The sequence below is a fragment of the Micropterus salmoides genome, unplaced genomic scaffold, assembly GCF_014851395.1.
Source record: "Micropterus salmoides isolate LMB-PRFRI ecotype aquatic unplaced genomic scaffold, ASM1485139v1 Ms_hic_scaffold_21, whole genome shotgun sequence".
NCBI lineage: Eukaryota > Metazoa > Chordata > Actinopteri > Centrarchiformes > Centrarchidae > Micropterus > Micropterus salmoides.
This window is the reverse complement of record NW_024041262.1, coordinates 12,816,925-12,840,949: the sequence shown is the minus strand read 5'-3', so window position 1 is coordinate 12,840,949 and position 24,025 is coordinate 12,816,925. Positions and strand designations below refer to the sequence as shown.

The following is a 24,025-nucleotide window of genomic DNA, read 5'->3' as shown; positions in this document are numbered from 1 at the left end:
ATTTTTCATATAAATATAGTATGCAAACACATTAAATTTAATTATGGATAAATAATCCTTCACAGCTCATCATAACTCTGGATGCAATGTGATGGACAACCACAGAAGAGCGAGGCAGTCATCATCAGATCTAACTCCTCCCCAGGGCAAGGCTCAGTGTTATCAGCCCCAGCGAGTAGCAGGTTGTAGAGCCAGAGCTGCTGCTGTTGCTGCTGCTGCTGTTGCTGGCACGCTGTGTTGTGACCGGTAGTGGAGCCTGGATGTTTCTGTAGACATTGACCATAAAAGGTGATGTACTGTTGGAGAAGCGCACTGTTGTGCTGAAGAGGTTAATCTGGAGACAAGATAGTGAGCCAGTTAGCTGCCTGAGGCACATGGATTTCTGCTGACCGTCTTGTTCACTGAAAACAGAGATGCACCAGAAAAACTCACCAAATCTTTGCTGACTTTGATTGAATCCTTGAACACAGTCCAAACCACAGCCTCGTGGCAACCGGGGGTGGTCAAGGAGCCATGGTAGCGGTAATAACGGGTGCGATCCACCCCAACGAGGAGATCATCCAAGGAAAGTCCAGTTGCCATTAAAACATTCTCACCTGAGGACAGAAACAGGAACTCTGTAGCTGAAACATTTTATTCAAAAACATTAGATCACTTTCTACATGAAAAGAGTAAAACATCTCCTTACCACTGTGTGTGATGTTAGCCAGGTAGGAGGTCAAGGTGTGCCAGCTTGCAGGTTGGCCGGTAGCATCACCTGACATTTCCTGAAAAGAGAACACAGTCTTTAATTAGGCTCAAATGTTTTTCCAACTTAGTGGAGAAAGAAATGCATCACAGGGCTTCAATAAATAAACAGTGGGTTGACAAATTAGACTAAAGGACATCATCCTAAATTATGCAGAGTCAAACAGTTGCATGCAAACACTAAGTTAAAGAGGTGGCTGATACATGGAGTAATGAAGTTTGAGACAGATACCTCATATGTATTGTCGTCAAAAACTTAAGTTGCATCTTTTCTCACCTCAATGAAGAAACCAAGAGCAGCAAGTCCTGTTGAGTCTTCAACAGCTTGAGTTGTGTCCCCCTGATGGGATGACTTGCTGTTTACAATGTGTAACTGTGGGAGTGAAGTAACGAAAACATATTTTAATGTGAATTTATTGACGAAACTCATACTCATACTGAAATATGAAACAAAGACTGTGCAGTACCTCCATCGGATAGCGTTTGCCATTCACAGTGTGCTCAGAGCCCGGAGAAGAGGTGCCATTACCCCAATGCAAGTGGAATTGCAGGCTGTCATAAGCCTCGGACAGATCTCCTCCTGAAATGCCAACACCGGCTCCAAGAGTGACTTTCACTGGAAAAGGGTGGAAAAACAGGATGGAATATTAAATTAAAACTAACTTCTAAACTAAGAAAAACACTGCGACTAATTTTCTTTTGGGATGAAAGATTATCCAAATATTCAAGTGTAATCATTTTTGTATTTTGAAGAATCAAACTTGCAGGCAAATTCTTTAAAAAAAGGACAATATTGAAATATTTGCGTTCTACCAAATGTGTACAAGCAAAGTGACTGGCACCATCTAAGTGGTTTTTCCGTCCACACCCACTCACCTGTCGTGCCAGTATTTTCGATCTTTTTCAGAGCAGAGGTGCTGCTGTAGTTATGAAAGGTGAATGCAGTCAGGTTGGAGTTGGGTGCGGCAGATGCTGAGACGATGTTAATCGGTGACTGTCGGGTGCCATTGCAATTCCTTTCAATGACTGGCCAGGTATCCTCATCTATAAATAGGAACCAGACGTTTAGTAGCTGGAGAGAAGATGTTAAGATGATATTGTTGCCATTTAGATATAAGCTAAACGACGATTACTCACCGCAGCTTGGATGATGAAAACACCAGGCTGAAGGAGGAAAAGCATTTAGTATCTCACTTATTCATGACAAACATAGAGACGCACTGTTTATCGAATGAGTCACTATAAAATCGGGATCTTTTTTTTAATTGTCAAATACCTACCGACTGTGGCTGATTCACAGCTGGGTGGGAGGACGCACACAGTGAGCACAGCTGCAAGCCAGATCATCTAAAATAACAAAAACTCATTAACTAAAACATATGACCATGGAGAAATGCATCTATAGCCATTCAATATCTGAATAAGACAATAAAAGCAATTCATTTTAGTGGGTTTCAAACTGGCACAACATGCCATGTGTTACCGATTTGCAGTTATGCATACATTATATATATATATATATATATATATATATATATATATATATTATATATATTATATATATATATATATATTATATACTAATTGAAATAATCAAACCACTGTGAAATTTGAACACCTGAATCCAGGTGACCTGAGCGGCAGTGTGTCTTACCTTTGCGCATCTGTACCTCCTCTCTGTGAGTTAGGGGCTGTAGAGCCTCATCCTGCATCTTTATATTGGCTCAGCCAGCAGCTGGTCTGACGCCGCCTCTACCTGGCATCTGAGCTGGCCATGACCCAAGGGCGTCACTTTGTGTTGAAAAGCAGTGGGGACAAAGAGGCTCAGATAAGGGTTGAAGAGACACTTGAGACCTACCAATACGCCATTAGGTTCACGAGAACTATATGAAAAGATCCTTAAACATTGTTTTAAAGTTAGAGATAGCCTATATGAGTAACCTTTCTAAAAGCATGCTCCTTTGTTATCTGCAAGGTATATTTCAGAACGGTTTTTTTTTAACAAAATGTTCAAAAGTGGTGGTAACAAAATCACCCATTTCAAAAAGTGGTGGGGACATGTCCTCCCCAGTGTAAATGACATCTATGCCATGACCTCCATGCAAGATTTTTCTGCAGGTGAGCAGAGGAGGTTTTTAAAAAGAGTTAGGCTATTCAATGGAGATGTTTATGTCTGTATTCAATAACAGGAAGTTTAAAATTACCAGGGAAGCTGTTACAATTAGCCTACAGATATGCATTAAATGCTCAAACAAAATAACCGCCAATTTAAAAATAAGATAGACTAAAACTTCGTTTAAATGTTTCTATAATCTCAGTTAGTGCCTTTAAAATGAACACAAATCTGTTAAAGTACAACCCACAGCATAGGCTAATAGTGTAATTAGGTAGCTACTCCTGAGTTACAGTGCAGTGTGTACAATACAAATTTGCAGGTAGGCTACTGGAACATGATGTGAAGTTATGGAATAAAGGGGTAACTATTCCGGATGTTACCAAAAATACATACTGTAGATATTTTAGCTACCGGTTACCTAATCTATTTATTACTGGGTAGCCTATTCAAACGAGTTGTTATTACATAAAAGGGGGAGGTGATGGTGCAGTGGATAAGACTCATGTCCTTGGTGTGAGAGACCCAGATTCAATTACCCACTGTGACACAACCTGAGCAAGACACTTAACCCCTAGTTGCCCCAGAGGAGTTCGACCTCTGACATGTATCCAAAGCGACTTACAATTGCTGTAAGTCGCTTTGGATAAAAGCGTCAGCTAAATGAATAAATGTAAAGTAATAAAACTGAGCAAAGATCTAGACGTGTCAGGATAGGTGGAGTGAGGACTTCTGCATCACTTAATAAATCTGATGTGCTTTTATTTCCCAATGACCACAACAAACAGGCAGACTACATTGTTAATTTATCAGAGAGAGAGAGAGAGAGAGAGATCATTATTACATTATTCAACATTTCCCTCTCTCACACACGCACAAGTTTACACACACACACACACAGCAGTCCGCTACTTGCCCCACATGTCTGTGATATTGCAACAGGGTGTAGGTCAGAGAGAATTATACATGACATTCCATCAAACTCATTTTTGACAGCTATTTCTGGTCCCGCCCCCATACCGGATGTCTGTATGTAACTAATAAGAGGGGTGCATCCGGTCCCGCCCCAACCGGAAATATGTCTGTGTATAACTGATGAGAGGGTTGCGTACATCCTTCCATTGTGTGTTTTTGACTGATAATTGGAGGTTTTTCATTGATTTAAAGACTTTATTAAGTAATAAAACTTGAATTAATTAACTAGTAGGTGTTTATGGCAATAAATTTATCATTAAAAAAGTATAGCAGTGAGTTATAAGTAAAGGAGGAATCTCCGGGGCCAGCAAAGGATCAGTAGGAGGTTTCTTTGGAATCAAGTCAGTCTTTATTATTAAACAAGTGAAGAATAAATTGAAATAATGACATTAAAGCAGTAAAATGGTATAACGGTGAGTAAAAATTAAACAGCATTATAAATTACCTTCAACAGCATGCAGCAAAATAAGAGTGAGTTCCAAAATTAAACTTTGTAAAATCTTTGCTAAAGCTTTGTGTGACAAACTTACCATCATTAAAGAACTAAAGAATAAAATGAAATAATTACAGTAAAATAGTATAACAGTGAGTTAAAATTAAACAGATTTTTAAATTACCTTCAAAATCTTTGCTAAAGCTTTGTGTGACAAACTTACCATCATTAAAGAACTAAAGAATAAATTGAAATAATTACATTAAAATAGTATAACAGTGAGTTAAAATTAAACAGCATTTTAAATTACCTTCAACAGCATGCAGCAAAATAAGAGTTAATATAAGAGAGTTCCAAAATTAAACTTTGTAAAATCTTTGCTAGTGCTTTGTCTTACAAACTTGCCATCATTATCACTCAAAAGCTGTAGCTTAGTCTTAAACTTGTGAGTCTGTGTCTCTTCTTCTCTGTCCTCTCACTCTTTCTGGTGTAGCATAGGCTGTGCAGGGTGAATTGAGGAATGTGCTCCACCCCCCGCACCTCCCTCTGTTTTCTCAATGAGCCACATCAAGTTGTGTGTTTTAACTGTCATTAGCATCTTCAGGTAATCTTGTAGACCAGTGAAGGAATAGAGTTATCTATAACCCCAGACTCCGGTTCCCCAGACAGAGTTCGTTTTCGAAACAGGAACCTATTTTTACCAGAAGTAACGGCCCCCAACCCCTCACCAGTTATTTCCCACATGCTGTCACATACAAAATAAGAGGGTGGGCAGAGTTCCCATGAACCAATGATAAGAGACTAGGAGGGGTTACCATAGGCCAATGATGGGGTCTGTGAAAATAAAACGAGAACATTGTCTTCAAGAAATTGCCAAGAGGGCACTTGGATCCTTGAGCAGTATCTACCTACCAAAGAGGGGACCTCCATGCGGTTCATTTTTTTCAGCTAATGAGTGTTTGTATCTCTTAAAGACTTCTTGTTTCTTTCAAAAATGTAAATTTTAACATCAGTGTTAGTAATATTTAAACATTTCTCTGTGATACAAAAATATTCAGGGGCACTTTATTGAGAATTTACATTTTTACCTGTTATTCAGAAATAACTCGGATGCATGCACAAATATCAAGGTAGCAGTATTAGCAGCAAAAGGTACTTTATCCAGGGATCAATTATAAAAAATGTCTTATTACACTAGTGCACTCATTTAAACTTTCTCTTAGGGGAATTCAGGTTTGTCTGTGGTGGTTGGTCATTTTTATGACCTTTGTGGAATGGTGAAGTAGTCCTTTTAAAAGGGCCTTCATCTTTATCTTATTTTGTATTTGCTCTTCATAATTATAAATTAGGACTAAAATGCTCAGCAGCATGATCCTATTTATTTATTTATTTATTTTTGTAAGTAATCACTAAAACAGGTTTCGTAAAAAAAGCTAGAATTATAAAAAATATAGTTTACAACTTCATCAACTGGAAACTTCAAGAGCTAAAGTTTGATCCTTCTACTGAGAACCAGCTGCCTTTTGCTAATTAGGGTTTATTAGACTATTACAGAGGTCATGAAATCCAGAACCCTTCCCTTGGTGATGAAGTATTCAAATGCTAGTTAGCTACTTTGTTGACATAACAGGACAGTAGTTCTGTTGATAAAAATAAAACTTTTTTTCACTTTTTGCCAGTTTCCCTTAGAATAAACCATTTTGTGGAAATGTCATCTGATTATTGGTTGTTCAGTGGGTAAAAAACAAACCCCTCCATATTTCTACCTGGATATCGTACATCATGGAGTTAGCCCCTGCAAATGGCTAAAAGGATAAAAGCAGGCAATGTTTACATAATAGATATGTATTTATGTACTGTATGTCCTTGATTGAATTCATGAATTTTGGACCCAACATGCTTGAAAGTTCAATATATCAAAGGTGCTAGGCTTTTCATCAAGAATATTTTTAGTTGTTTTATTATTTATTTTTGTATCTTTTGGTGTAATTTTTATGTTCGATATTTATAATCTAGACTGTTGCAGTGCATTCAGTTGTTTTCATTTCCCTTTTAGTGGTTTGATTCAGGAACCGGACCTTTAGGTGTGAACCCACCCTTGAGGATTATTGTAGAAATTTGTAAAGTGATGCATATGAAGAATCACAATTAATTAACACCACAAGGAAGTTTTTACCCTCTGTAAATATAATATTTGCTGCTTTGCATGTATCAAGTTCCAATAGACTGTATATTGGTGAACCAAAGATTTAAAAAAGTTAAATTAAAACACTTAACTACCACCTTCACTGAAATAGCATTCTTACAGAAGATAAAAGACTATTACTTATTATGTTTAAAGTTAAGCATTCATGAATGCAACATTTATTTATTAAAATACTCACCTTTACATCTCACACCATGCCACATAAGAGGGGAAAAGGGTTCACTTCATCTGGCACATTTTCCAAGGCTGGTACCGCTGAGGAGCCCTCCTCAAGTTGACCGTTGTGCTGACAACAGTATTGATTATGAAATTACATTTTCTTTAGCAAATTACACTTCTAATTTGGTGAAGAACTTAGAGCTACTCTAGTGCACATGAACATTGAACTCAACATGGATGGCACCAAAATGCACACCAAAGACAGTGTGGACTAAACGGTATCTAGACAAATATTTAACACTTTCAGCAGTCTATTCAACTATCTTAAGTCTTGCAGGTTGCAATCCAACAAGTTTGCAGCAACCATTTTCTTCACAAACAATCTGAAATACTTTAAACGCATACATCCATATAAAAAGTCAAATTGGCTTCCATGTAAAAACTATTTTAGAAACTTATGTTTGTACCTCTTTGCAAAGTTTTAGTACTAATTTTCTTGATAAATAACAAAGAGATGCACAAACATCAATTTGCACCTCAATTAAAGTGAAGTGAAAAATCAACCCAACCGATGAATTGCACATGCTTCAAAAGAAACAACCAAATTAAGCATCTAAATGATTATCAGTATAGATTATAGGTGATACAATGAGTTTTGTTATTTACTTTCAACAGCAAAAATCTATATTTAAGCTTAAACATGTTAATAGTTAGGTAGGCTCGTAAGTGTCATTGCGGAATTATTCTCAAAGTTATGTACTGACTAAGACCTTTTTAAGCTTTTTTTAAGAACCAAGTTCAAGTGAATAGAATTTATCAGAGATGGAATATGTACCTGATTCTTACAGTCAATCAGACTAGTTCATGAGAAAGCACAGCAGGACGTTCAAAATATTTGCAACCCTTAGAAGAACTTAATATTAAAATGTCCAACCCTAAGACTGCAGTCAACACAACACAGAGTGAAAACACTTGTAGGGAAATGAAGCAAGTACAAGTATCAGGAGTTTGGGCTAAAGCTCTTAATGGAAATACTGAAGACACGTCTGTTAAGGATAGTGCTGAAACTGGTGACGATCAGTACATACAGTCTTTAAAGAAATCCTCTTTAGTAAGTAATATAACCTACTGCTACATTTGTGGAAAATCAGTCAAAATGTACACGTCATTTAAAAAGTTTTGTCTCTCCACATGGGAATCAAGAAAAGAAATGTTGGAATTAGCGTATAACACATGATCAACTATATTGTGGTATACTAGCCTGTACATTCTGCAGGGATGGAGAGAGTCAGGCGATTGATTCATTGCATGTAGGCTAAGCAAAGCTACCGTATTTCTATTAAATTATTATGTTAAATATATTCTTAATACATGTTTTTATTTTCCACCCCAATATATTAAAACCGCTCTGGAAGGCACATCTCTACAGGTATGCCCCAATAGAAATGTTTAACTAGCAAGCCGCTTTTAAAGCTATTTTAATGTCAGTGTCAACATCACCAAACTTTAAATTTAAAATTAGTGTCTTCATTAGTATTTTGTGGGACAGTACAGCTGCTTGTCCCCATATAAACCAATGTTAGTTTGGTCTCTCTGACTCTTGCTATCCTGCTTTGCATTGTTTTTGTCACTCAAGCATTTGCCCTTTTCACTTTAGACTGCTATTTGGTCAGATAAGTGCCCATAACATATAACTTCACTAAAAATTGCCATCACTTTCATGATGTCCCTTTCCAGATGACTTAATACACCTCCTAGCCAGTTGCTGTAGAATACTATGAAGCTAATGAAAATGTAATTAACATTGCTTTGAAGTTTTAGATTTATAATATCCTGTAACTGACATAACACTTGTAGTAAAGTTGTAAATATTTATACATATGTATTGTTTTGGTTAAAATGGATAAGATTTTTTCTTTTGCACCGTGTAACAAGAACACAGACGAGAGGGACAAACAGGCGAACATGAGAAGGGAAGGGCATGAACCCCATGGTAAATACACAATACAAATACAAAAGTATGTGTTTATCAGTTCAGAGTCATAGTGAGCCATCAACTCAGTTTTTAGTGCCACAACAACCAGTGGTATATACTAATGTATTTGTCATGATATGTAATTCTGTTACTCAAAATGCTTCTTCACAGCAGGGGGCTTCTTTGTTGTTCTGCAATAACCTAATGTTGACATGTAAAACCACTGCTGATTGTAATTCAATCCTTCCTGCATGTGCTTCACAAAACAGGTAAATAGTATGAAGGCGGGGCAGGATTTTTTAAATGTGAAACTAGAAGTTTTGATGGTGTGATTTGGGCTAGCTTATCACAAGCAAAAACAGACTTCTCCCCAAAACTAGATTTTCACATGCTCTTTTCAGTGATGTAGAAACATTGTGGGGGTGAAATAAATGTTTTCACGTCTCACAAAGCTTGACAAAAGCAGCTCAGAAAGCAGCTCGGAAAATGAGGACTACTGTTGCGTGTCATGTACTAACTCTTAGTAGCAAAGGTAAAATTTGCAACATGTTAACTTACACTTCCTGATGAGTTTTGCGGTATTAGTTTTACACATTTTAAATATGGGGAAGAGAGAGAGAGCATTGACATTTGATCACTACATGGTAGTGATCACTAAATTGCTTTGAAGTTGTAGATTTACTACATAACAAATGTAATGAAAATTACGAGTTAACCCTAGAGTTTGGGTTATCGATGGCAATCTGTTTTCCTCTTTTGTAGTGTCTCTGAAAAATGCTATGGAAGGGGACACTAGAAAAAAAAATAGAAACAGCATGGTCTCAAAAAAGAGGTTGCAGCAGTGATGAGACTTTTTACTAAAACCTTATTGTCAAGGGCAAACTAGCCACTATGGTTGAATGCAAGACCTGCAATGAAACAGTGTAAGACTGCTGAACATCCTGTTCTGGCTAGTCAAAAACCCTGTGGTAAATCTGGGCATTACATAAAAAATAAAAAGCCATATGATAGATATTGTTACAGACTTTTGTTGTTGAAGCTGCTGGTTCCTGTTGAGCTTTGGAACGTGCAATAAGTGTTATTAGCACAGATCACGGTTGAGCCAAAATAAAGAAGCTGACTTTTATTCTTTTACCTATAGGAGATTTATTTAAACCTTCTGTTTTATTTTCATCAACAGAAAACTACTGTCCTGTTATGTCAACAAAGTAGTTAACTAGCATTTGAATACTTCATCACCAAGGGAAGGGTTCTGGATTTCATGACCTCTGTAATAGTCTAATAAACCCTAATTAGCAAAAGGCAGCTGGTTCTCAGTAGAAGGATCAAACTTTAGCTCTTGAAGTTTCCAGTTGATGAAGTTGTAAACTATATTTTTTTATAATTCTAGCTTTTTTTACGAAAGGGAAAGAGGAGGCCTGTTAGTGTGACTAGTGACTTAGTTATGAGTAAGGCTTTAGTTTAGAATGAGGGACATAGTCTATATGTTACTGAAAGACTACATTTAGAGTTATTTGGACGCTGTTAACACTTGTAGTTTTGGATTTTTTGCTACATAAGAATTGTCCTTATTTTGTAAGTGTTACTAAAAATTTAATATTTAGTTTAGATTACAATATTCTCTTAATAGAAATACCCCATTCTTTTATTCATCCATGCTGGAGTGTCGCTCCATGCAAGCTAAGAAGGAACTAAGAGGGAACTCCGTGTCATTACATGCCAGCCAACAATGGACGTTTCTGTAATGCAGTCAATAAATAAAATGCAATCCTATAAAATTTAGATTGAAGAAACAAGTACATTGCAAAACTGATAGAAATCTTGTCTATAACTGGTCAATGTCATTTCACAATATTTGGGGACAGAATTATTCCGAAGGTTTAGTAAAAGTTGATGAAGGCCCTTTTAAAAGGCCTACTTCACCATTCCACAAAGGTCATAAAAATGACCAACCACCACAGACAAACCTGAATTCCCCTAAGAGAAAGTTTAAATGACTGCACTAGTGTAATAAGACATTTTATATAATTGAACCCTGGATAAAGTACCTTTTGCTGCTAATACTGCAATCTTTGATATTTGTGCATGCATCCGAGTTATTTCTGAATAACAGGTAAAAATGTAAATTCTCAATAAAGTGCCCCTGAATATTTTTGTATCACAGAGAAATGTTTAAATATTACTAACACTGATGTTAAAATTTACATTTTTGAAAGAAACAAGAAGTCTTTAAGAGATACAAACACTCATTAGCTGAAAAAAATGAACCGCATGGAGGTCCCCTCTTTGGTAGATAGATACTGCTCAAGGATCCAAGTGCCCTCTTGGCAATTTCTTGAAGACAATGTTCTCGTTTTATTTTCACAGACCCCATCATTGGCCTATGGTAACCCCTCCTAGTCTCTTATCATTGGTTCACGGGAACTCTGCCCACCCTCTTATTTTGTATGTGACAGCATGTGGGAAATAACTGGTGAGGGGTTGGGGGCCGTTACTTCTGGTACAACCAGATTATTATATATAGTCTGTAGTTCCAAACTCTTGTCTCCGGCTGATAAAAATAGGTTCCTGAACGAACTCTGTCTGATAAACCCAGACCGTTTTTAACAACCGGAGCCTGGGGTTATAGATAACTCTATTCCATAACTGGGTAATGGGGGGCAGAGTGGGGGGGCTCCTCCTGAAGTCCACGGTCATCTCCACAGTTTTGAGTGTGTTAAGCTCCAGGTTGTTCTGACTGCACCAGAGAGCCAGCTGATCAACCTCTCGTCTGTAGGCCGACTCATCACCGTTGTGTCGTCGGCAAACTTCATGACTTTGATAGATGGGTCTCCTGAGGTGCAGTCGTTGGTGTCGAGGGAGAAGAGCAGTGGGTGAGCACGAACCCCTGGGGGGCGCCAGTGCTGATAGTCCGTGTGCTAGATGTGATGTTTCTCAGTCTCACCTGCTGACTCCAGTCAGTCAGGTAGTCTGTGATCCACTGACAGGTGGAGGCACAGTGAGCTGGGTGAGTTTGGTGCTGATGATGTCCGGGATGATGGTGTTGAACGCTGAGCTGAAGTCCACGAACAGGATCCTTGCAAATGTCCCTGGAGAGTCAAGGTGTTGCAGGATGTAATGCAGTCCCAAGTAGCCCTGTATGCAAACTGCAGGGGGTCCAGCAAGGAGCCTGTTATGTCCTGCAGGTGGGCCAAAACCAGTCTTTCAAAGGACTTCATGACTACAGATGTCAGGGCGACAGGCCTGTAGTTATTTAGTCCAGAGATGGAGGGTCTTTTGGAGACCTGGATGATTGTGGAGCATTTGAAGCAGGAGGGAACTTCACGCAGCTCCAGTGATCTGTTGAAGATCTGTGTGAAGATGTGGGCCAGCTGGTCAGTGCAGATTTTCAGGCAGGATGAGGAGACACCGATAAGACTATCTAAAAAGTTATGCATGAGATCGAATGATATTTTTATAAATTGGCACTGGTCTCTTAAATATTTATTTGTAAAAAAAAATTTGAAAAAATGTAATTGTAATTGTTTTGTAATGAGAGTTTGAGTATCAGCATGTTGCCTGTGCTTTTTGGTTAAAATGGGCCAGCTGTTTAGGTTAAATGTAAAGAGAGAACAACACAGTAATTTTAGCTGAAATCATCTAAATTTTTGCAGGGGACTGACATCATTGTCTTTGGTGTGATAAAGTAACATGTTAAATATACTTCATGCAATAAAAAGTTGAAATATTTAATTGAAAAATGCATTTAAAAATGAACTGATTCTGTTATGGGTGTGTGTTTCTGCACATTGGTGTATTTTCAGTAAGCCTGTGTGTTGACGTGGCCCATTTATCATGCTGGTTTAGCGAGCTAAAAAAGTACCTAAAATGACTATTTTCACAAAATCTAAGTTTCTTTACAAATGTGACCTATTTTTATTTGAAAGAGCCTGGCAAAACATCTTTCATAAACATTTTGCTTTGTTGGTAAGGTTATTTATAATTGCTTTATCACCCTTATTAGTGATGAGATGCCGATGCCCACTATAGAAAATATTAGACCAATCAAAACCATTTTTAGTGTTGTAGCAACAATTCATGATCAATATTTGTGATTTGTGAGAGTGCTATAAAGCTCCAACCTTGGCCCATTTTAGCTGATCTCACCTTACATCCTCCATCTTCTGGTGGCTTTTGGAAAACAATGTCTGCTACACTATCTACCTCATTAAGCACACAGAGAAAGAAGAGGCTGCAGGAGTGTTTATGACTGATGGGCACAGCAAGGGCGAGTTGTTGTCATTTGTGGGTTATGCCTGCAGCTTTCGACAAAATCGGAAAAGGCCAGAGCTCGAACAGCCTCAAAGGATGACCAGCTGGTTGGCTTTTGCTCTCATGCCATGAGCACCTGGAGGGAGGCGTGAGACAGCAGGATGGTGCCTAGGTGGACTAAGTGTTTTTCAGGGACTCGGATGTATAGACTGCAGCAGTAACTGAGAAAGAAAGACAGCAACACCAACTCAAGCAGACCAAACCAAATTGGCACCATAACAAGCAGAAAGAAAAATATATTGAATACTGGAAAGAAACGACCAAAACACAAAGTAAATTACAATGTTATCCGACCCTAAAAAGAGAATTCACACTGGCAAATTACCTGACTACAATAAAATGTCCCAAATTAAGAAAAATGTTGACAACATACAGACTGAGTGAACACAGCCATAGAAAAAGGTCGCCATAGTTGGCTACTACAAGAGGAGAGACTCTTCTCCCAGTGTGACAGGGGACAGGTAGAGACAGAGCTGCACTTTCTAACCTCATGCCCTAAATATAAAACACAAAGACAAAAACACTTTGCAAACATTTCCCAAATATACCCCAAATTCGAATTTATATCAGACACACAGAAACTCCCCTATTTACTAGGAGAAATGCCCAAATGTGAAATAATTGCTGCAAAATATGTCTCCTCATGCCATGAAGTGAGGACAACCAGTGGAAGCACAGACTGACAAATAATTGTACAGATTTTCAAATTATTATTATTTTGATCATTTGATATTTTAGTAATTGTTTTGTTTTCACATTTGATACTAATTTATTTTTTCTTTTTTATTATTATTATTTTTTAATCAATTAATTCTTTAAAAAAAATTGTCTATTAATATACACACACATTACTGTTTCATTTATTTATTTTTTATATATATTTTTATTTTTTAACACACACACACACACACACTTACTGTTTCGTTTATTTATTTTATTGTTAATATATTTTTACTTTTTAACACACACACACACACGCTTACTGTTTTATTTATTTATGTTATTTTAATTTTTAATATTTATATTTTTTAAACACACATACGCTTTGATTACTTTACGCTTTAATTACTTGTTTAATGAAATGTATGGGGCTGATTGTTTTTATGTTGTATATATGATGCTTTGGCAATGTTGTTGTTACATTCATGCCAATAAAGCTAATTTGAATTGAATTGAATTGAAAGAATCGGCCTCTGTCTCTTCCCCACTAGTTCTTGCCTACAGACAGACGAAATGTCTTTGTGTGGGCAGCCAGAAACCCGCTATCATTAAAGTGATACTAAAGAGGGCCTGACAAATCCTAGAATGGCCTTTAAAGAGTTTGCACAGACTGACTTCACAAAGCACAGAATGGAGGACAACGCTGAAAAGAAGAGGAAATTCCCAGACCCTCAACCTCAGGGAATAATGTGCCGTTTCTGTCACACAGAGCAAAAGCAGGGTCCAAATAGCAGACATGCTGTTCACACAAGTTTTACAGGAGTGGCAGGAAAATACATTTACTGCCCAGCAGTCGTCGCCTTATACAAAGACAGAGGTATGATAAAGGAAATGACATGGAGGGAATTTCAAGCCTCATTTTAAGCGTCTGTTTCATTTTCATGTTGCACCGTTCTGTTACTCCATCAATTCCTTTTAAATACACATTTTAATCAGTCATTGTTTTATGTTCTTCACATCATGTACTTCACATAACATCCATCCTAACACATGGGCTCTAATGGGAGCATATTCTGGTAAACTGCAACTCTGTGTAAGTTGTGTGCTGTGTGATATTCCTGTATACTGTATATATCAATTGATCTTGTTCTTTTTGTCTTGGATCTGTATATCAGAACTGATAGTTATTACTCATGAGTAATAACTATCAGTATATAGTATACTATAAACATGCATTTATAAAATGCATTTTAAACTGATTTTTATACTTGCATATTTTTAGTCACTCTTGTTTTGCTCTTTATTTTTCTTCTTGTTCCATCACTTTTCCTCGACTTGTGCCCGTCCCTATCCCTTTGCTTTGGCTCCCTCTTTAGTTCGAGCATCTGCACAAGCATCGGAAAACCGCTGCTAGAGGTCACTGAAAACTACATATGGCCCCTTTAATGAAAGCTGTAAATATCACTTCAGGTCATTTGATAAGGTTAAAAGCACAAGGAACAATTGTATTGTTATTTTTATTATTTATAAGGAAGCAATAAATAAATGTGATTATGTTACACGATGTGTTTTTTTAAACTTACTGTACATTTTCCATAATTTTCCAGCATTGATTCAAAATGTTTTGAAGTTTTTTCCACAGTATTTATCAAAGTAAAACTAAGATCACTCAAAAAGAAAGCACCAAATCATTTTAAATTAAATACATTATATTTTTTTTACATTATATTTAATTTAATACAAGATCATGAGGTAACAGTTCTGTTGCATGTGCAAGAAGTGCAAAACAGGGCTGAAGGAGAAAATATGATTATGATAAATAATTGTGTTCATTTGACTGAGTCAGTCCTTCATTACACCGACTGAAAGGGCAGCAAAGGTTTCATTTGGATCATACAGCTTGGCAATGTTGTTACATTGCACTGATGAAGTAAATCAAGTTACAAAGTCATGTAATATAAAAATAAAAATAAATAAATGTATATATTCTGTAACAACAATTTGTAGAGAGTCTAGACATTAACAAATTCTGTCACACTCCTGGTTGTTTACATTGGATTTACAAACTGCCATTATGACATCTACCTGCATCTAAGTGCATCCCTTTCTCAGACATCTTAATGTTGCTTTGGCAACTTGAAACAAACATGAGCTGTGCCTGAATTATTCATGTAACAAAATAATGCTAAACATTTTTGTGTATAATTTTTCATATAAATAAGGTATGCAAAAAGATTAAATGTGATTTTGGATAAATTATCCTTCACAGCTCGTCAAAACTCTGGATGCAATGTGATGGACAACCACAGAAAAGCGAGGCAGACATCATCAGATTTGCTATGTTTTTGAACTTTAACTGTATCAATATATGGAGCTACAGTGGAAAGCAAGAATGTTCTTGCTGAGACACCACAACAGCTTCAGCATTATTTTGGGCTCTAACTCCTCCCCAGGGCAAGGCTCAGTGTTATCAAACCCAGAGAGTAGCAGGTTGTAGAGCCAGAGCTGCTGCTGGCACGCTGTGTTGTGACCTGTAGTGGAGCCTGGATATTTCTATAGATATTGACCATAAAAGGTGATGTACTGTTGGAGACGCGCACTGTTGTGCTGAAGAGGTTAATCTGGAGACAAGATAGTGAGCCAGTTAGCTGTATGAAGCACAGTTAAGAGTATTTCTGCTGACCGTCTTGTTCACTGAAAACAGAGATGCACCAGAAAAACTCACCAAATCTTTGCTGACTTTGATTGAATCCTTGAACACAGTCCAAACCACAGCCTCGTGGCAACCGGGGGTGGTCAAGGAGCCATGGTAGCGGTAATAACGGGTGCGATCCACCCCAACGAGGAGGTCATCCAATGAAAGTCCAGGTGCCATTGAAACATTCTCACCTAAGAACAGAAACAGGAACTCTGAAGGGACTGTAGCTGAAACATTTTATTCAAAAACATTCTTGTAGTAAACATTATTTACAACAAGAAAAGAGTAAAACGTCTTCTTCTTCTTACCACGGTGAGTGATGTTAGTCAGGTAGGAGGTCAAAGTGTGCCAGCTTGCAGGTTGGCCAGTAGCATCACCTGACATTTCCTGAAAAGTGGACACAGTCTTTAATCAGGCTTAAATGTTTTAAGCCTTTTAAGTTTTATTTTATTTTCACCTAGGTGGAGGAAGAATTGCTTCACAGGGCTTTGACAAAAAAAAGTGGAGTGACAAATTAGAATAAAAGAGATAATCCTAAATTATGCAGTCTAACTGTATGCCAAAACTTACTGAGTCAAAGAAGTGGCTGATACATAGAGTAATGATGTTGGCTGTCAGTGTTGGAAAGGTTACTTTGACAATGTAACTTACATTTAATTACCTTTTGATTACTTTTCTAAATTTCTAATAAATGTTTTCAACTTTTAACCATTATCAAATGACACCTTGACAAGCAATTTAACTGGGAAAGGGGTGGCGCTGTATATTCAAACATGAGAACCAATAAAAAGCCCCAGAACAGCTGGAAATGGCAAAGGAAGCACATGGAAAACAAAATTAATATTATCCAACATATGGACTAGCTTTTAACATTTTTCCCAGTAACTGTAACAGATTAGTTAAATTGTTTTTGTAATTAAATCACATAGGCTAACTAATTGACATGTAATTTGTTACTCCCCAACACTGTTGGCATTACATAAACTTAAATTGCATCTTTTCTCACCTCAATGAAGAAACCAAGAGCAGCAAGTCCTGTGGAGTCTTCAACAGCTTGAGTTGTGTTTCTTTTATAGGATGACTTGATGTTTACAATGTGTAACTGGGGAGTGAAGTAAAGAAAATATATTTTTATGTGAATATACTGACAAAACTCTAATTTACAAATATGAAACAAAGACTGGGCAGTACCTCCATCGGATAGCGTTTGCCATCTACAGTGTGCTCGGAGCCCGGAGAAGAGGTGCCATTACCCCAATGCAAGTGAAACTGCAGGCTGTCGTAGGCCTCGGACAGATCTCCTCCTGAAATGCCAACACCGCTTCCAAAAATGACTTTAACTGGAGGAGGGGGGGGGGGGGGGATGGAATATTAAATTAAAAGAAATGAGAAACGAAAGAAAAGTTTATTTCTGTGACCGGTGAAAACATAGCCTAATACAGATTTTCTAGCGTGCTCATTTTTTTTTATGTTTGTGGGCCTACATTCCTGGCTACACTGGGTGCTGTTACACCCAGAGAAGGAAATCTTTGGCTACTCCTTATAGGTAACGAAAATTAGTAACTGCTTTTTATGAAGGTTTCTTTTTAAAACTGCAGCCTATAGCCTACTTTTATACTCTATTGGGCTATTGGACCAGTAGGCTAGCCTACTTTTTTACTTTGCCTCATTTTTTCCTTCATCACAAAGAAGAGTTTTTCTACATTTCAGAATGTTTAAAACAAATTATGCAAAATCAGCCATTTCAAAAAGTGGTGGGGACATGTCCCCAGTGTCCCCAGAGTAAATGGCACCTAAGTCAATTTCCATACCAGTCTAATAGGCTTTATGCTTATGATCGGTTATTTCTTCGTGAGATCTTTGTTATACACCAAAAAAAAGGGAATATTGACCTACATCAGAAGCATTAAAGTGCTTCATAAACTGTCACTGATGATGAAAGATGAAAATAGCAAAAGGTGTCAAGGAGTTGTCGATGTATAACTTCACATTTACTCCTTCTGGTTCTATGTGTAAAGTCAGTTTGAACATGAACAGGGTCAGAGCTAAAATTACAACCAACAGGTGTGGACGCAGCTTGCAGCCTGGTTTCCCTTGCTGTTTTTGTAACTACAAAACGTAATAAAGTGGCCACTGTGTAAGGACCTACTAGAAGTCAATCTACAATGTGCCTGCTTCCAAGATTGCATTGTTAAAAAGGCGCAAGAAAAATATAACTTGTTGGCAAATTCTTAGAATAGCACAATGTTGAAAATATTATGTATGAAACTTATGTAACCAAATACAAGAAACGCTTTTAGCACCAAGTTTCCGTCCACACCCACTCACCTGTCTCGCCAGTATTTTCGATCTTTTTCAGAGCAGAGGTGCTGCTGTAGTTATGAAAGGTGAATGCAGTCAGGTTGGAGTTGGGTGCGGCAGATGCTGAGACGATGTTAATCGGTGACTGTCGGGTGCCATTGCAATGTTTAGCAGCAATGAATGGCCAGGTAGTGGTATCTAAATAGGAACAAGACGTTTAGCCGGAGAGGAGCAGGGCTTGAAATGTTAAGATGATATTGTTGCCATTTAAATTTAAAGGGGGGTTGGGTACTCACTGCAGCTTGGCTCATCATAACACCAGGCTGGAGGAGGAAAAAGAGCATTTAGTCTCTCACTTATTCGTGACAAACAGTCTCACAGAGACGCACTGTTAATCCAATGAGTAATTATGAACCCAAGATGAAAAACAATTTTAAAGAGGCCTACTTACCTACTGCGGCTGATTCACAGTGGACTGTGGGTGCGAGGATGCACACAGCAAACGCAGCTACAAGCCAGATCATCTAAAATAGCAGACAAAAATCACAAACCAGTTTTTTTTATCCACATTAAATCCCGGGAGAAATGCACCTATAGCCATGCAACATCTGAATAACACCATCGATCCCATCCATCGTCAACCCCTTATCCTGCGTACAGGGTCGCGGGGATCTGAATAACACAATAAACTTAAAATAAATTTATTTATTAGGCTACAACATTTATAGGCCATTTATATAATTTGAATTTAGGTAAATATTTTAAATATAGCCTATATAATATTAAAATAATTGAAATAGGCCTAATCGTAAACTAGGCATACTGAAATCAGATATCTGAAAATGCCACAGCTAATTTTAAAAGACAATAGAGCCCATCAATTGCGCAAAAAACGAAACAAAATATCGGAATCTGTTTCAGACAAGAGGAAAAAGTATTTTAATTTAAGCAGTGTGTCTTACCTTTGCACATCTGTACCTCCTCTCTGTAAGTTAGCAGAACTAGAGCCTCATCCTGCATTTTTATATTCGCTCAGCCCAGCTGGTCTGACGCCACCTCTATCTGGCATCTAAGCTGGCCATGACCTCCCTGCAAGACTTTTCCAGGTGAGCAAAGGAGGTTTTTTCAAAAGAGTTATTCAACCGAAACGGTTATGTCTCCATTCATAACTAATAACAGGAAGTATAAATCTACCAATGTTGCTGTTGCATTATACTGTCGTTATTTTTAGCTGCTAGTTACCTATTATATTAGCCTATTAGAGGGTATGTATGGCCAACTGTGCAATTATCTGGGACGCACTTACAGAGAATATACACTGTAGTTATTTAACATTGAATGTGCAGAAAGTTTTGAACATGAGCAGAAAATTTGCTGAAACAAAGGGGTTATTGAAGAACAGAGGTTTATTAAAAATAGTTACATTATAGAGGTGAAAAGGACCTGCACATTTAAAGTGTTTGCTTCATTCAGTCACGCCTACATGTGAGTTGACTCAGCAGGGATGATATTTAATTATGTTTTATGTTTCATATATTCTTTTCTTTGTTATACACCACTGTGTGTTTCAAATCTTTATCTGACTTGTTTATGTTTGACATTGATTGATTTAAAGCACGTTGTTACCTGTATAGAAAAGTGCTATAAAAAATTAAGCTATTATTATTATAATTATTATTATTATTGATGAATCTCCTGTAAAAGTTGGTGAAGCCCAGGAAGCCTGCAGCAGACAGAGGGCATGACAGTCTAATGATGAAGTGAACATGAAGTGAACAGCAAAGTGGGATTCACATTTCTTTATTCAAAATATAGCTAACAGTAATTAATAAGTTAATATGCTATTGTGGGCTGTAACATAACCACCAAAAAATCTGACTGCATTTCTTCCTCATCAAAACAATGTAGGCTATTATTACACACCAAGAGGGAATGACTTCATATAAGGCAGATGAAATTTTAATTTCTAGCTTGTTTCCTCGACAAGAACCTTTCCATAAACCCAGCAACCAGTTCAGAAGCAAGAGCTTAACTTGCATTTGAAATGAGGAATGGCTCCTATGGGTTACTTCACAGAGACTACATCCATGTTTTATACAGTCTATGGTTTTGACTTAGAGTCCCTCTGTAAGACAGGGCCACAAAACAGCCAGTACTGCAGGGTATGCCTTAGTTGATAGTGTGCATTACTAAAGTAGTGCAAAATCCCTGATGAATTTACAGTTAACCATATGGTGAACCATGGTCTGGATTGCTAATCCATCCTTAATGGTATGGCAGCTCACTGGTTAGGGTGGAGGTCTCAGTCCTCATATGACTGGACCCATATTGACCCTACACCACCTGAGTTTTATGTGAGGAGTTTATGTGGTATCTCTGTTTAAAACTCTAGACTATGCATTTTACCATAAAGAACAAATACAATGAGTAAAATCTGAGAATGAGATGTGACATTGGTTTGGCCACAAGCATGTAATATTCACTTACCAACTTTAACTAATTAAAACATCAATTTAATTCAACATCAGCTGTTGAGGCCACTTTCCTGAGAGGGAATTATTATCTGAGCGCGCACTATGATCTGTTGCATGTCTCACAATTTCTCCACATAACATCATATATCATTGTTTAAACTCTTAAGATGCTTAAATAGATCTTGAGGAGGTACAAATAATGACTCAGCAGAAAAGGCTGAAGGAATGTGACATAGCATTACGAAGTTTCCTTGGAAGGAGACTGGGGTGAATGGCTGGGTGTATAAAGCATGTGACATAGTTATATCAAAGATTACATGACTGTACATACAGTCAGAAAGATAGAGAGACTGATTGATACAGAGGCAGGAGGAAATCTCTTATCTGAGCCAGATAAGGGATCTTTGATGTCATTCGGATGGCGTACTTGAGTTTTTACTTTTTTTCAAACCAGTTTAACTGTCTGCATGATCAGATGTCATGTTCACCATCGAAGGCAATGTACCAGCCTCATCCATAGCCGTCTTTGTTAAGTGTGACAAAATGTGCTTTTAAGAAGCCCTCTTACCTGACAGTTATTCCTTAAAGAGCAAAGTTTTTATGAATCTAAACAATAAACACAATGAATTCCTAAAATGTTTAGAGGTGTTCTGAATACAAAAGACACATTTCCTTTTCTTCAGATTCAAAAAGTATCAGTAGCAGTCAGTTTAGACTGTGTTTAGAAGTACCAGCAGTCAGGCTGGTACTTCTAAACACAGATGACCTTCAATTCAAAGCACACCTATGCCTTCCATAATTTAAGTACAAATAAAGATGAAAGAGTCATGATGCAGCATCAGGGCTGGAAAATACAACATAACCAGTATATCTTTAATTCTATTAAATAGGGGCAACAGACAAATAAGGGCCGTGAAGGATTAGAAGAGACAACATGGATTCTTTTTCATGGTGGATAACATGAAGGTCTTTAGAGTCAGTCCTCTGTAATTAATTGCACAGTAAATATAACATATTGTCGCCTTCACTGTGATACACTAAGTTTTATTATCCAACGAAGGTTAAAATCAAGGGCAACTGGACTTGGTTGAAGATACTGGAAGACGTTTCGCCCCTCATCCAAAAGGACTTCTTCAGTTCAGTTTCGTCCCTCATCCAAAAGGACTTCTTCAGTTCAGTTTCGTCCCTCATCCAAAAGGACTTCTTCAGCTGAAGAAGTCCTTTTGGATGAGGGACGAAACGTCTTCCAGTATCTTCAACCAAGTCCAGTTGCCCTTGATTTTAACCTTCGTTGGATAACTATGACCTGGATGACTGAGAATCTTCATAGACACTAAGTTTTATTGTGGTGCCATAATGCCTGCAATAATTGTCTATAATAACTTAATCATGAAAAGTATAGAGTTGGCATCTCAACGCCTGTAGTTTGTTGGAAACAGCTATTGTGGACATTGAGGATAGAGTCTGAGACTGATCCATACCTCCTGTTTAGGACAGACAAAAAACCCTCAGTGAGCTAAAAGAGTAAAAGTTCACAATGCCAGTGAGCAGGGACGAGGTTGGCTTATCGTTAAAGTTGCCCTACCTGATTTCCACGTGCTTATTTTCTGTCTTGTGTTTATTTAAATGTGTTTGCTCCTGGCACAACCTTCTGAGAAGCTATGGTAGTTGTTAATCAAAGTCTCTTCATTTAGGTGTGGTTGTGTCTGATCATTTCCACTTGGTCAGTGGCATTCCTTAGTGCATGCTATCTATCTGTCTACCTATCTGTCGCTCTGCCTGTCTGCCTGCTCTAGATCTTCATCGAATACTTTAAATAATGTCCAAAACAAATTTAGGCCCTAAAACTACCATTATGCCAATGAAGTGTGGCCATAAACATAGCCTATGTGAGTTGTGTCATTGTAGTGAACTGATTTAGACCTTGTGAGTGTAAGCACTGATGACAGTAGTTCTTTACATCAACGATAAACTACTATTACACGAAAGGAATTGTACACCCAAATCTAGTAGATATGAAGCCTCTAGGTGTATGCCAGAAACCGTCATCAATAAGTGATCCAAGTCAAGAAAGCATTTCACATTTCCAATAATATCAACACAAGTTAGTTTTTAGTGGTTACAACAATACAGTCCTCACAAAAGCACAAGAACACTCACCCCAATAATAAATCATTTCCTTTTAGCATGTCTTAAATCACATGAAAGACAGTTGACGTTTTGATCTAGAATCTAGAGGGGTGATGTTTGTGTTTAGTAATTGGAGTTTACATGTCTGAGTAGTCAAACAACATTAAAACTGTTAAGATCACTCACCAGCAGCAGTGCAACATAATTGTGATTGGCCTTGCTGCAAATATTTTTCTTTGTGCCCCTCGGCCCAGACAGCACCTTTGTGTACACACAGGTGCACAGATCATAGGTACAGACACACAATTCCCCACGCAATTGCAAACCTGCAGATTTTGATCAGCACCACGGACAGCAGCCGAAGTGCCAAACGCAACTCTTACAGCCTGCCCTCGACTCAAACCCTAATAATCAGCTGGGCCCCAGTGCACTGCACCGATTGCACCGTTGGTACTTATGCCACTGCTCACCAATTCAAATTACTAACATGATGTGCAGTGGATAGAGGGCCTGACAACACCCTGGAGTTTAAAAAAACAAATTGGGATTTTTGAAAATAAAATTTTCCTCATCAGCCTATAGTCACCAGTGTCTCAGTTTTTTTTCAGTTGCTTTAGTACATTTCTCAGATCAGAATTGAAATTCTCAAAACTCCTTCTTCAACCTCCACATCTCATCACTTGTGCACATCATAAAAGCAATTTCTCATTGTTTCGAACATATTGCAAATGCTTTGACACATTGATGCAAATGATTATGTACAATTGTCTGCTGTTTCTTACAATATCAATTGGTTATGTCATGCTGATCACAATATATACATAATATATATTACCACATATA

The 24,025-nt window shown here is 37.6% G+C and overlaps 1 protein-coding gene across 1 annotated transcript; it reads right to left on the bottom strand.

Annotated features, from left to right (window-relative positions):
- Positions 1–115: 115 nt before the first annotated feature.
- ca15b (carbonic anhydrase XVb) lies at positions 116–19,594 on the bottom strand. Its single transcript, XM_038736553.1, has 18 exons — positions 19,541–19,594; positions 19,030–19,102; positions 18,875–18,901; positions 18,606–18,776; positions 17,469–17,617; positions 17,284–17,379; positions 16,586–16,664; positions 16,305–16,468; positions 16,023–16,200; positions 2,504–2,601; positions 2,028–2,094; positions 1,885–1,911; positions 1,624–1,791; positions 1,215–1,363; positions 1,025–1,120; positions 689–767; positions 433–596; positions 116–334 (listed from the first exon to the last, which is right to left on the bottom strand). The coding sequence occupies exons 2-18, from the start codon at positions 19,100–19,102 to the stop codon at positions 131–133; spliced, it is 1,989 nt and encodes a 662-aa protein (XP_038592481.1). The 5' UTR covers positions 19,541–19,594; the 3' UTR covers positions 116–130.
- Between the last annotated feature and the right edge of the window lie 4,431 nt (positions 19,595–24,025).

Bases quoted from the DNA above. Each gene is read 5' to 3' on its own strand.
- ca15b (XM_038736553.1), bottom strand. From the start codon at position 19,102: ATGATCTGGCTTGTAGCTGCGTTTGCTGTGTGCATCCTCGCACCCACA. The intron at 16,201-16,304 runs GTGAGTTTTTCT...TCTTGTCTCCAG, and splicing joins TCAAAGTCAGCAAAGATTTG to ATTAACCTCTTCAGCACAAC. The intron at 2,602-16,022 runs GTTAGAGCCCAA...GCGTATTGGTAG, and splicing joins GAGCCTTGCCCTGGGGAGGA to GTCTCAAGTGTCTCTTCAAC.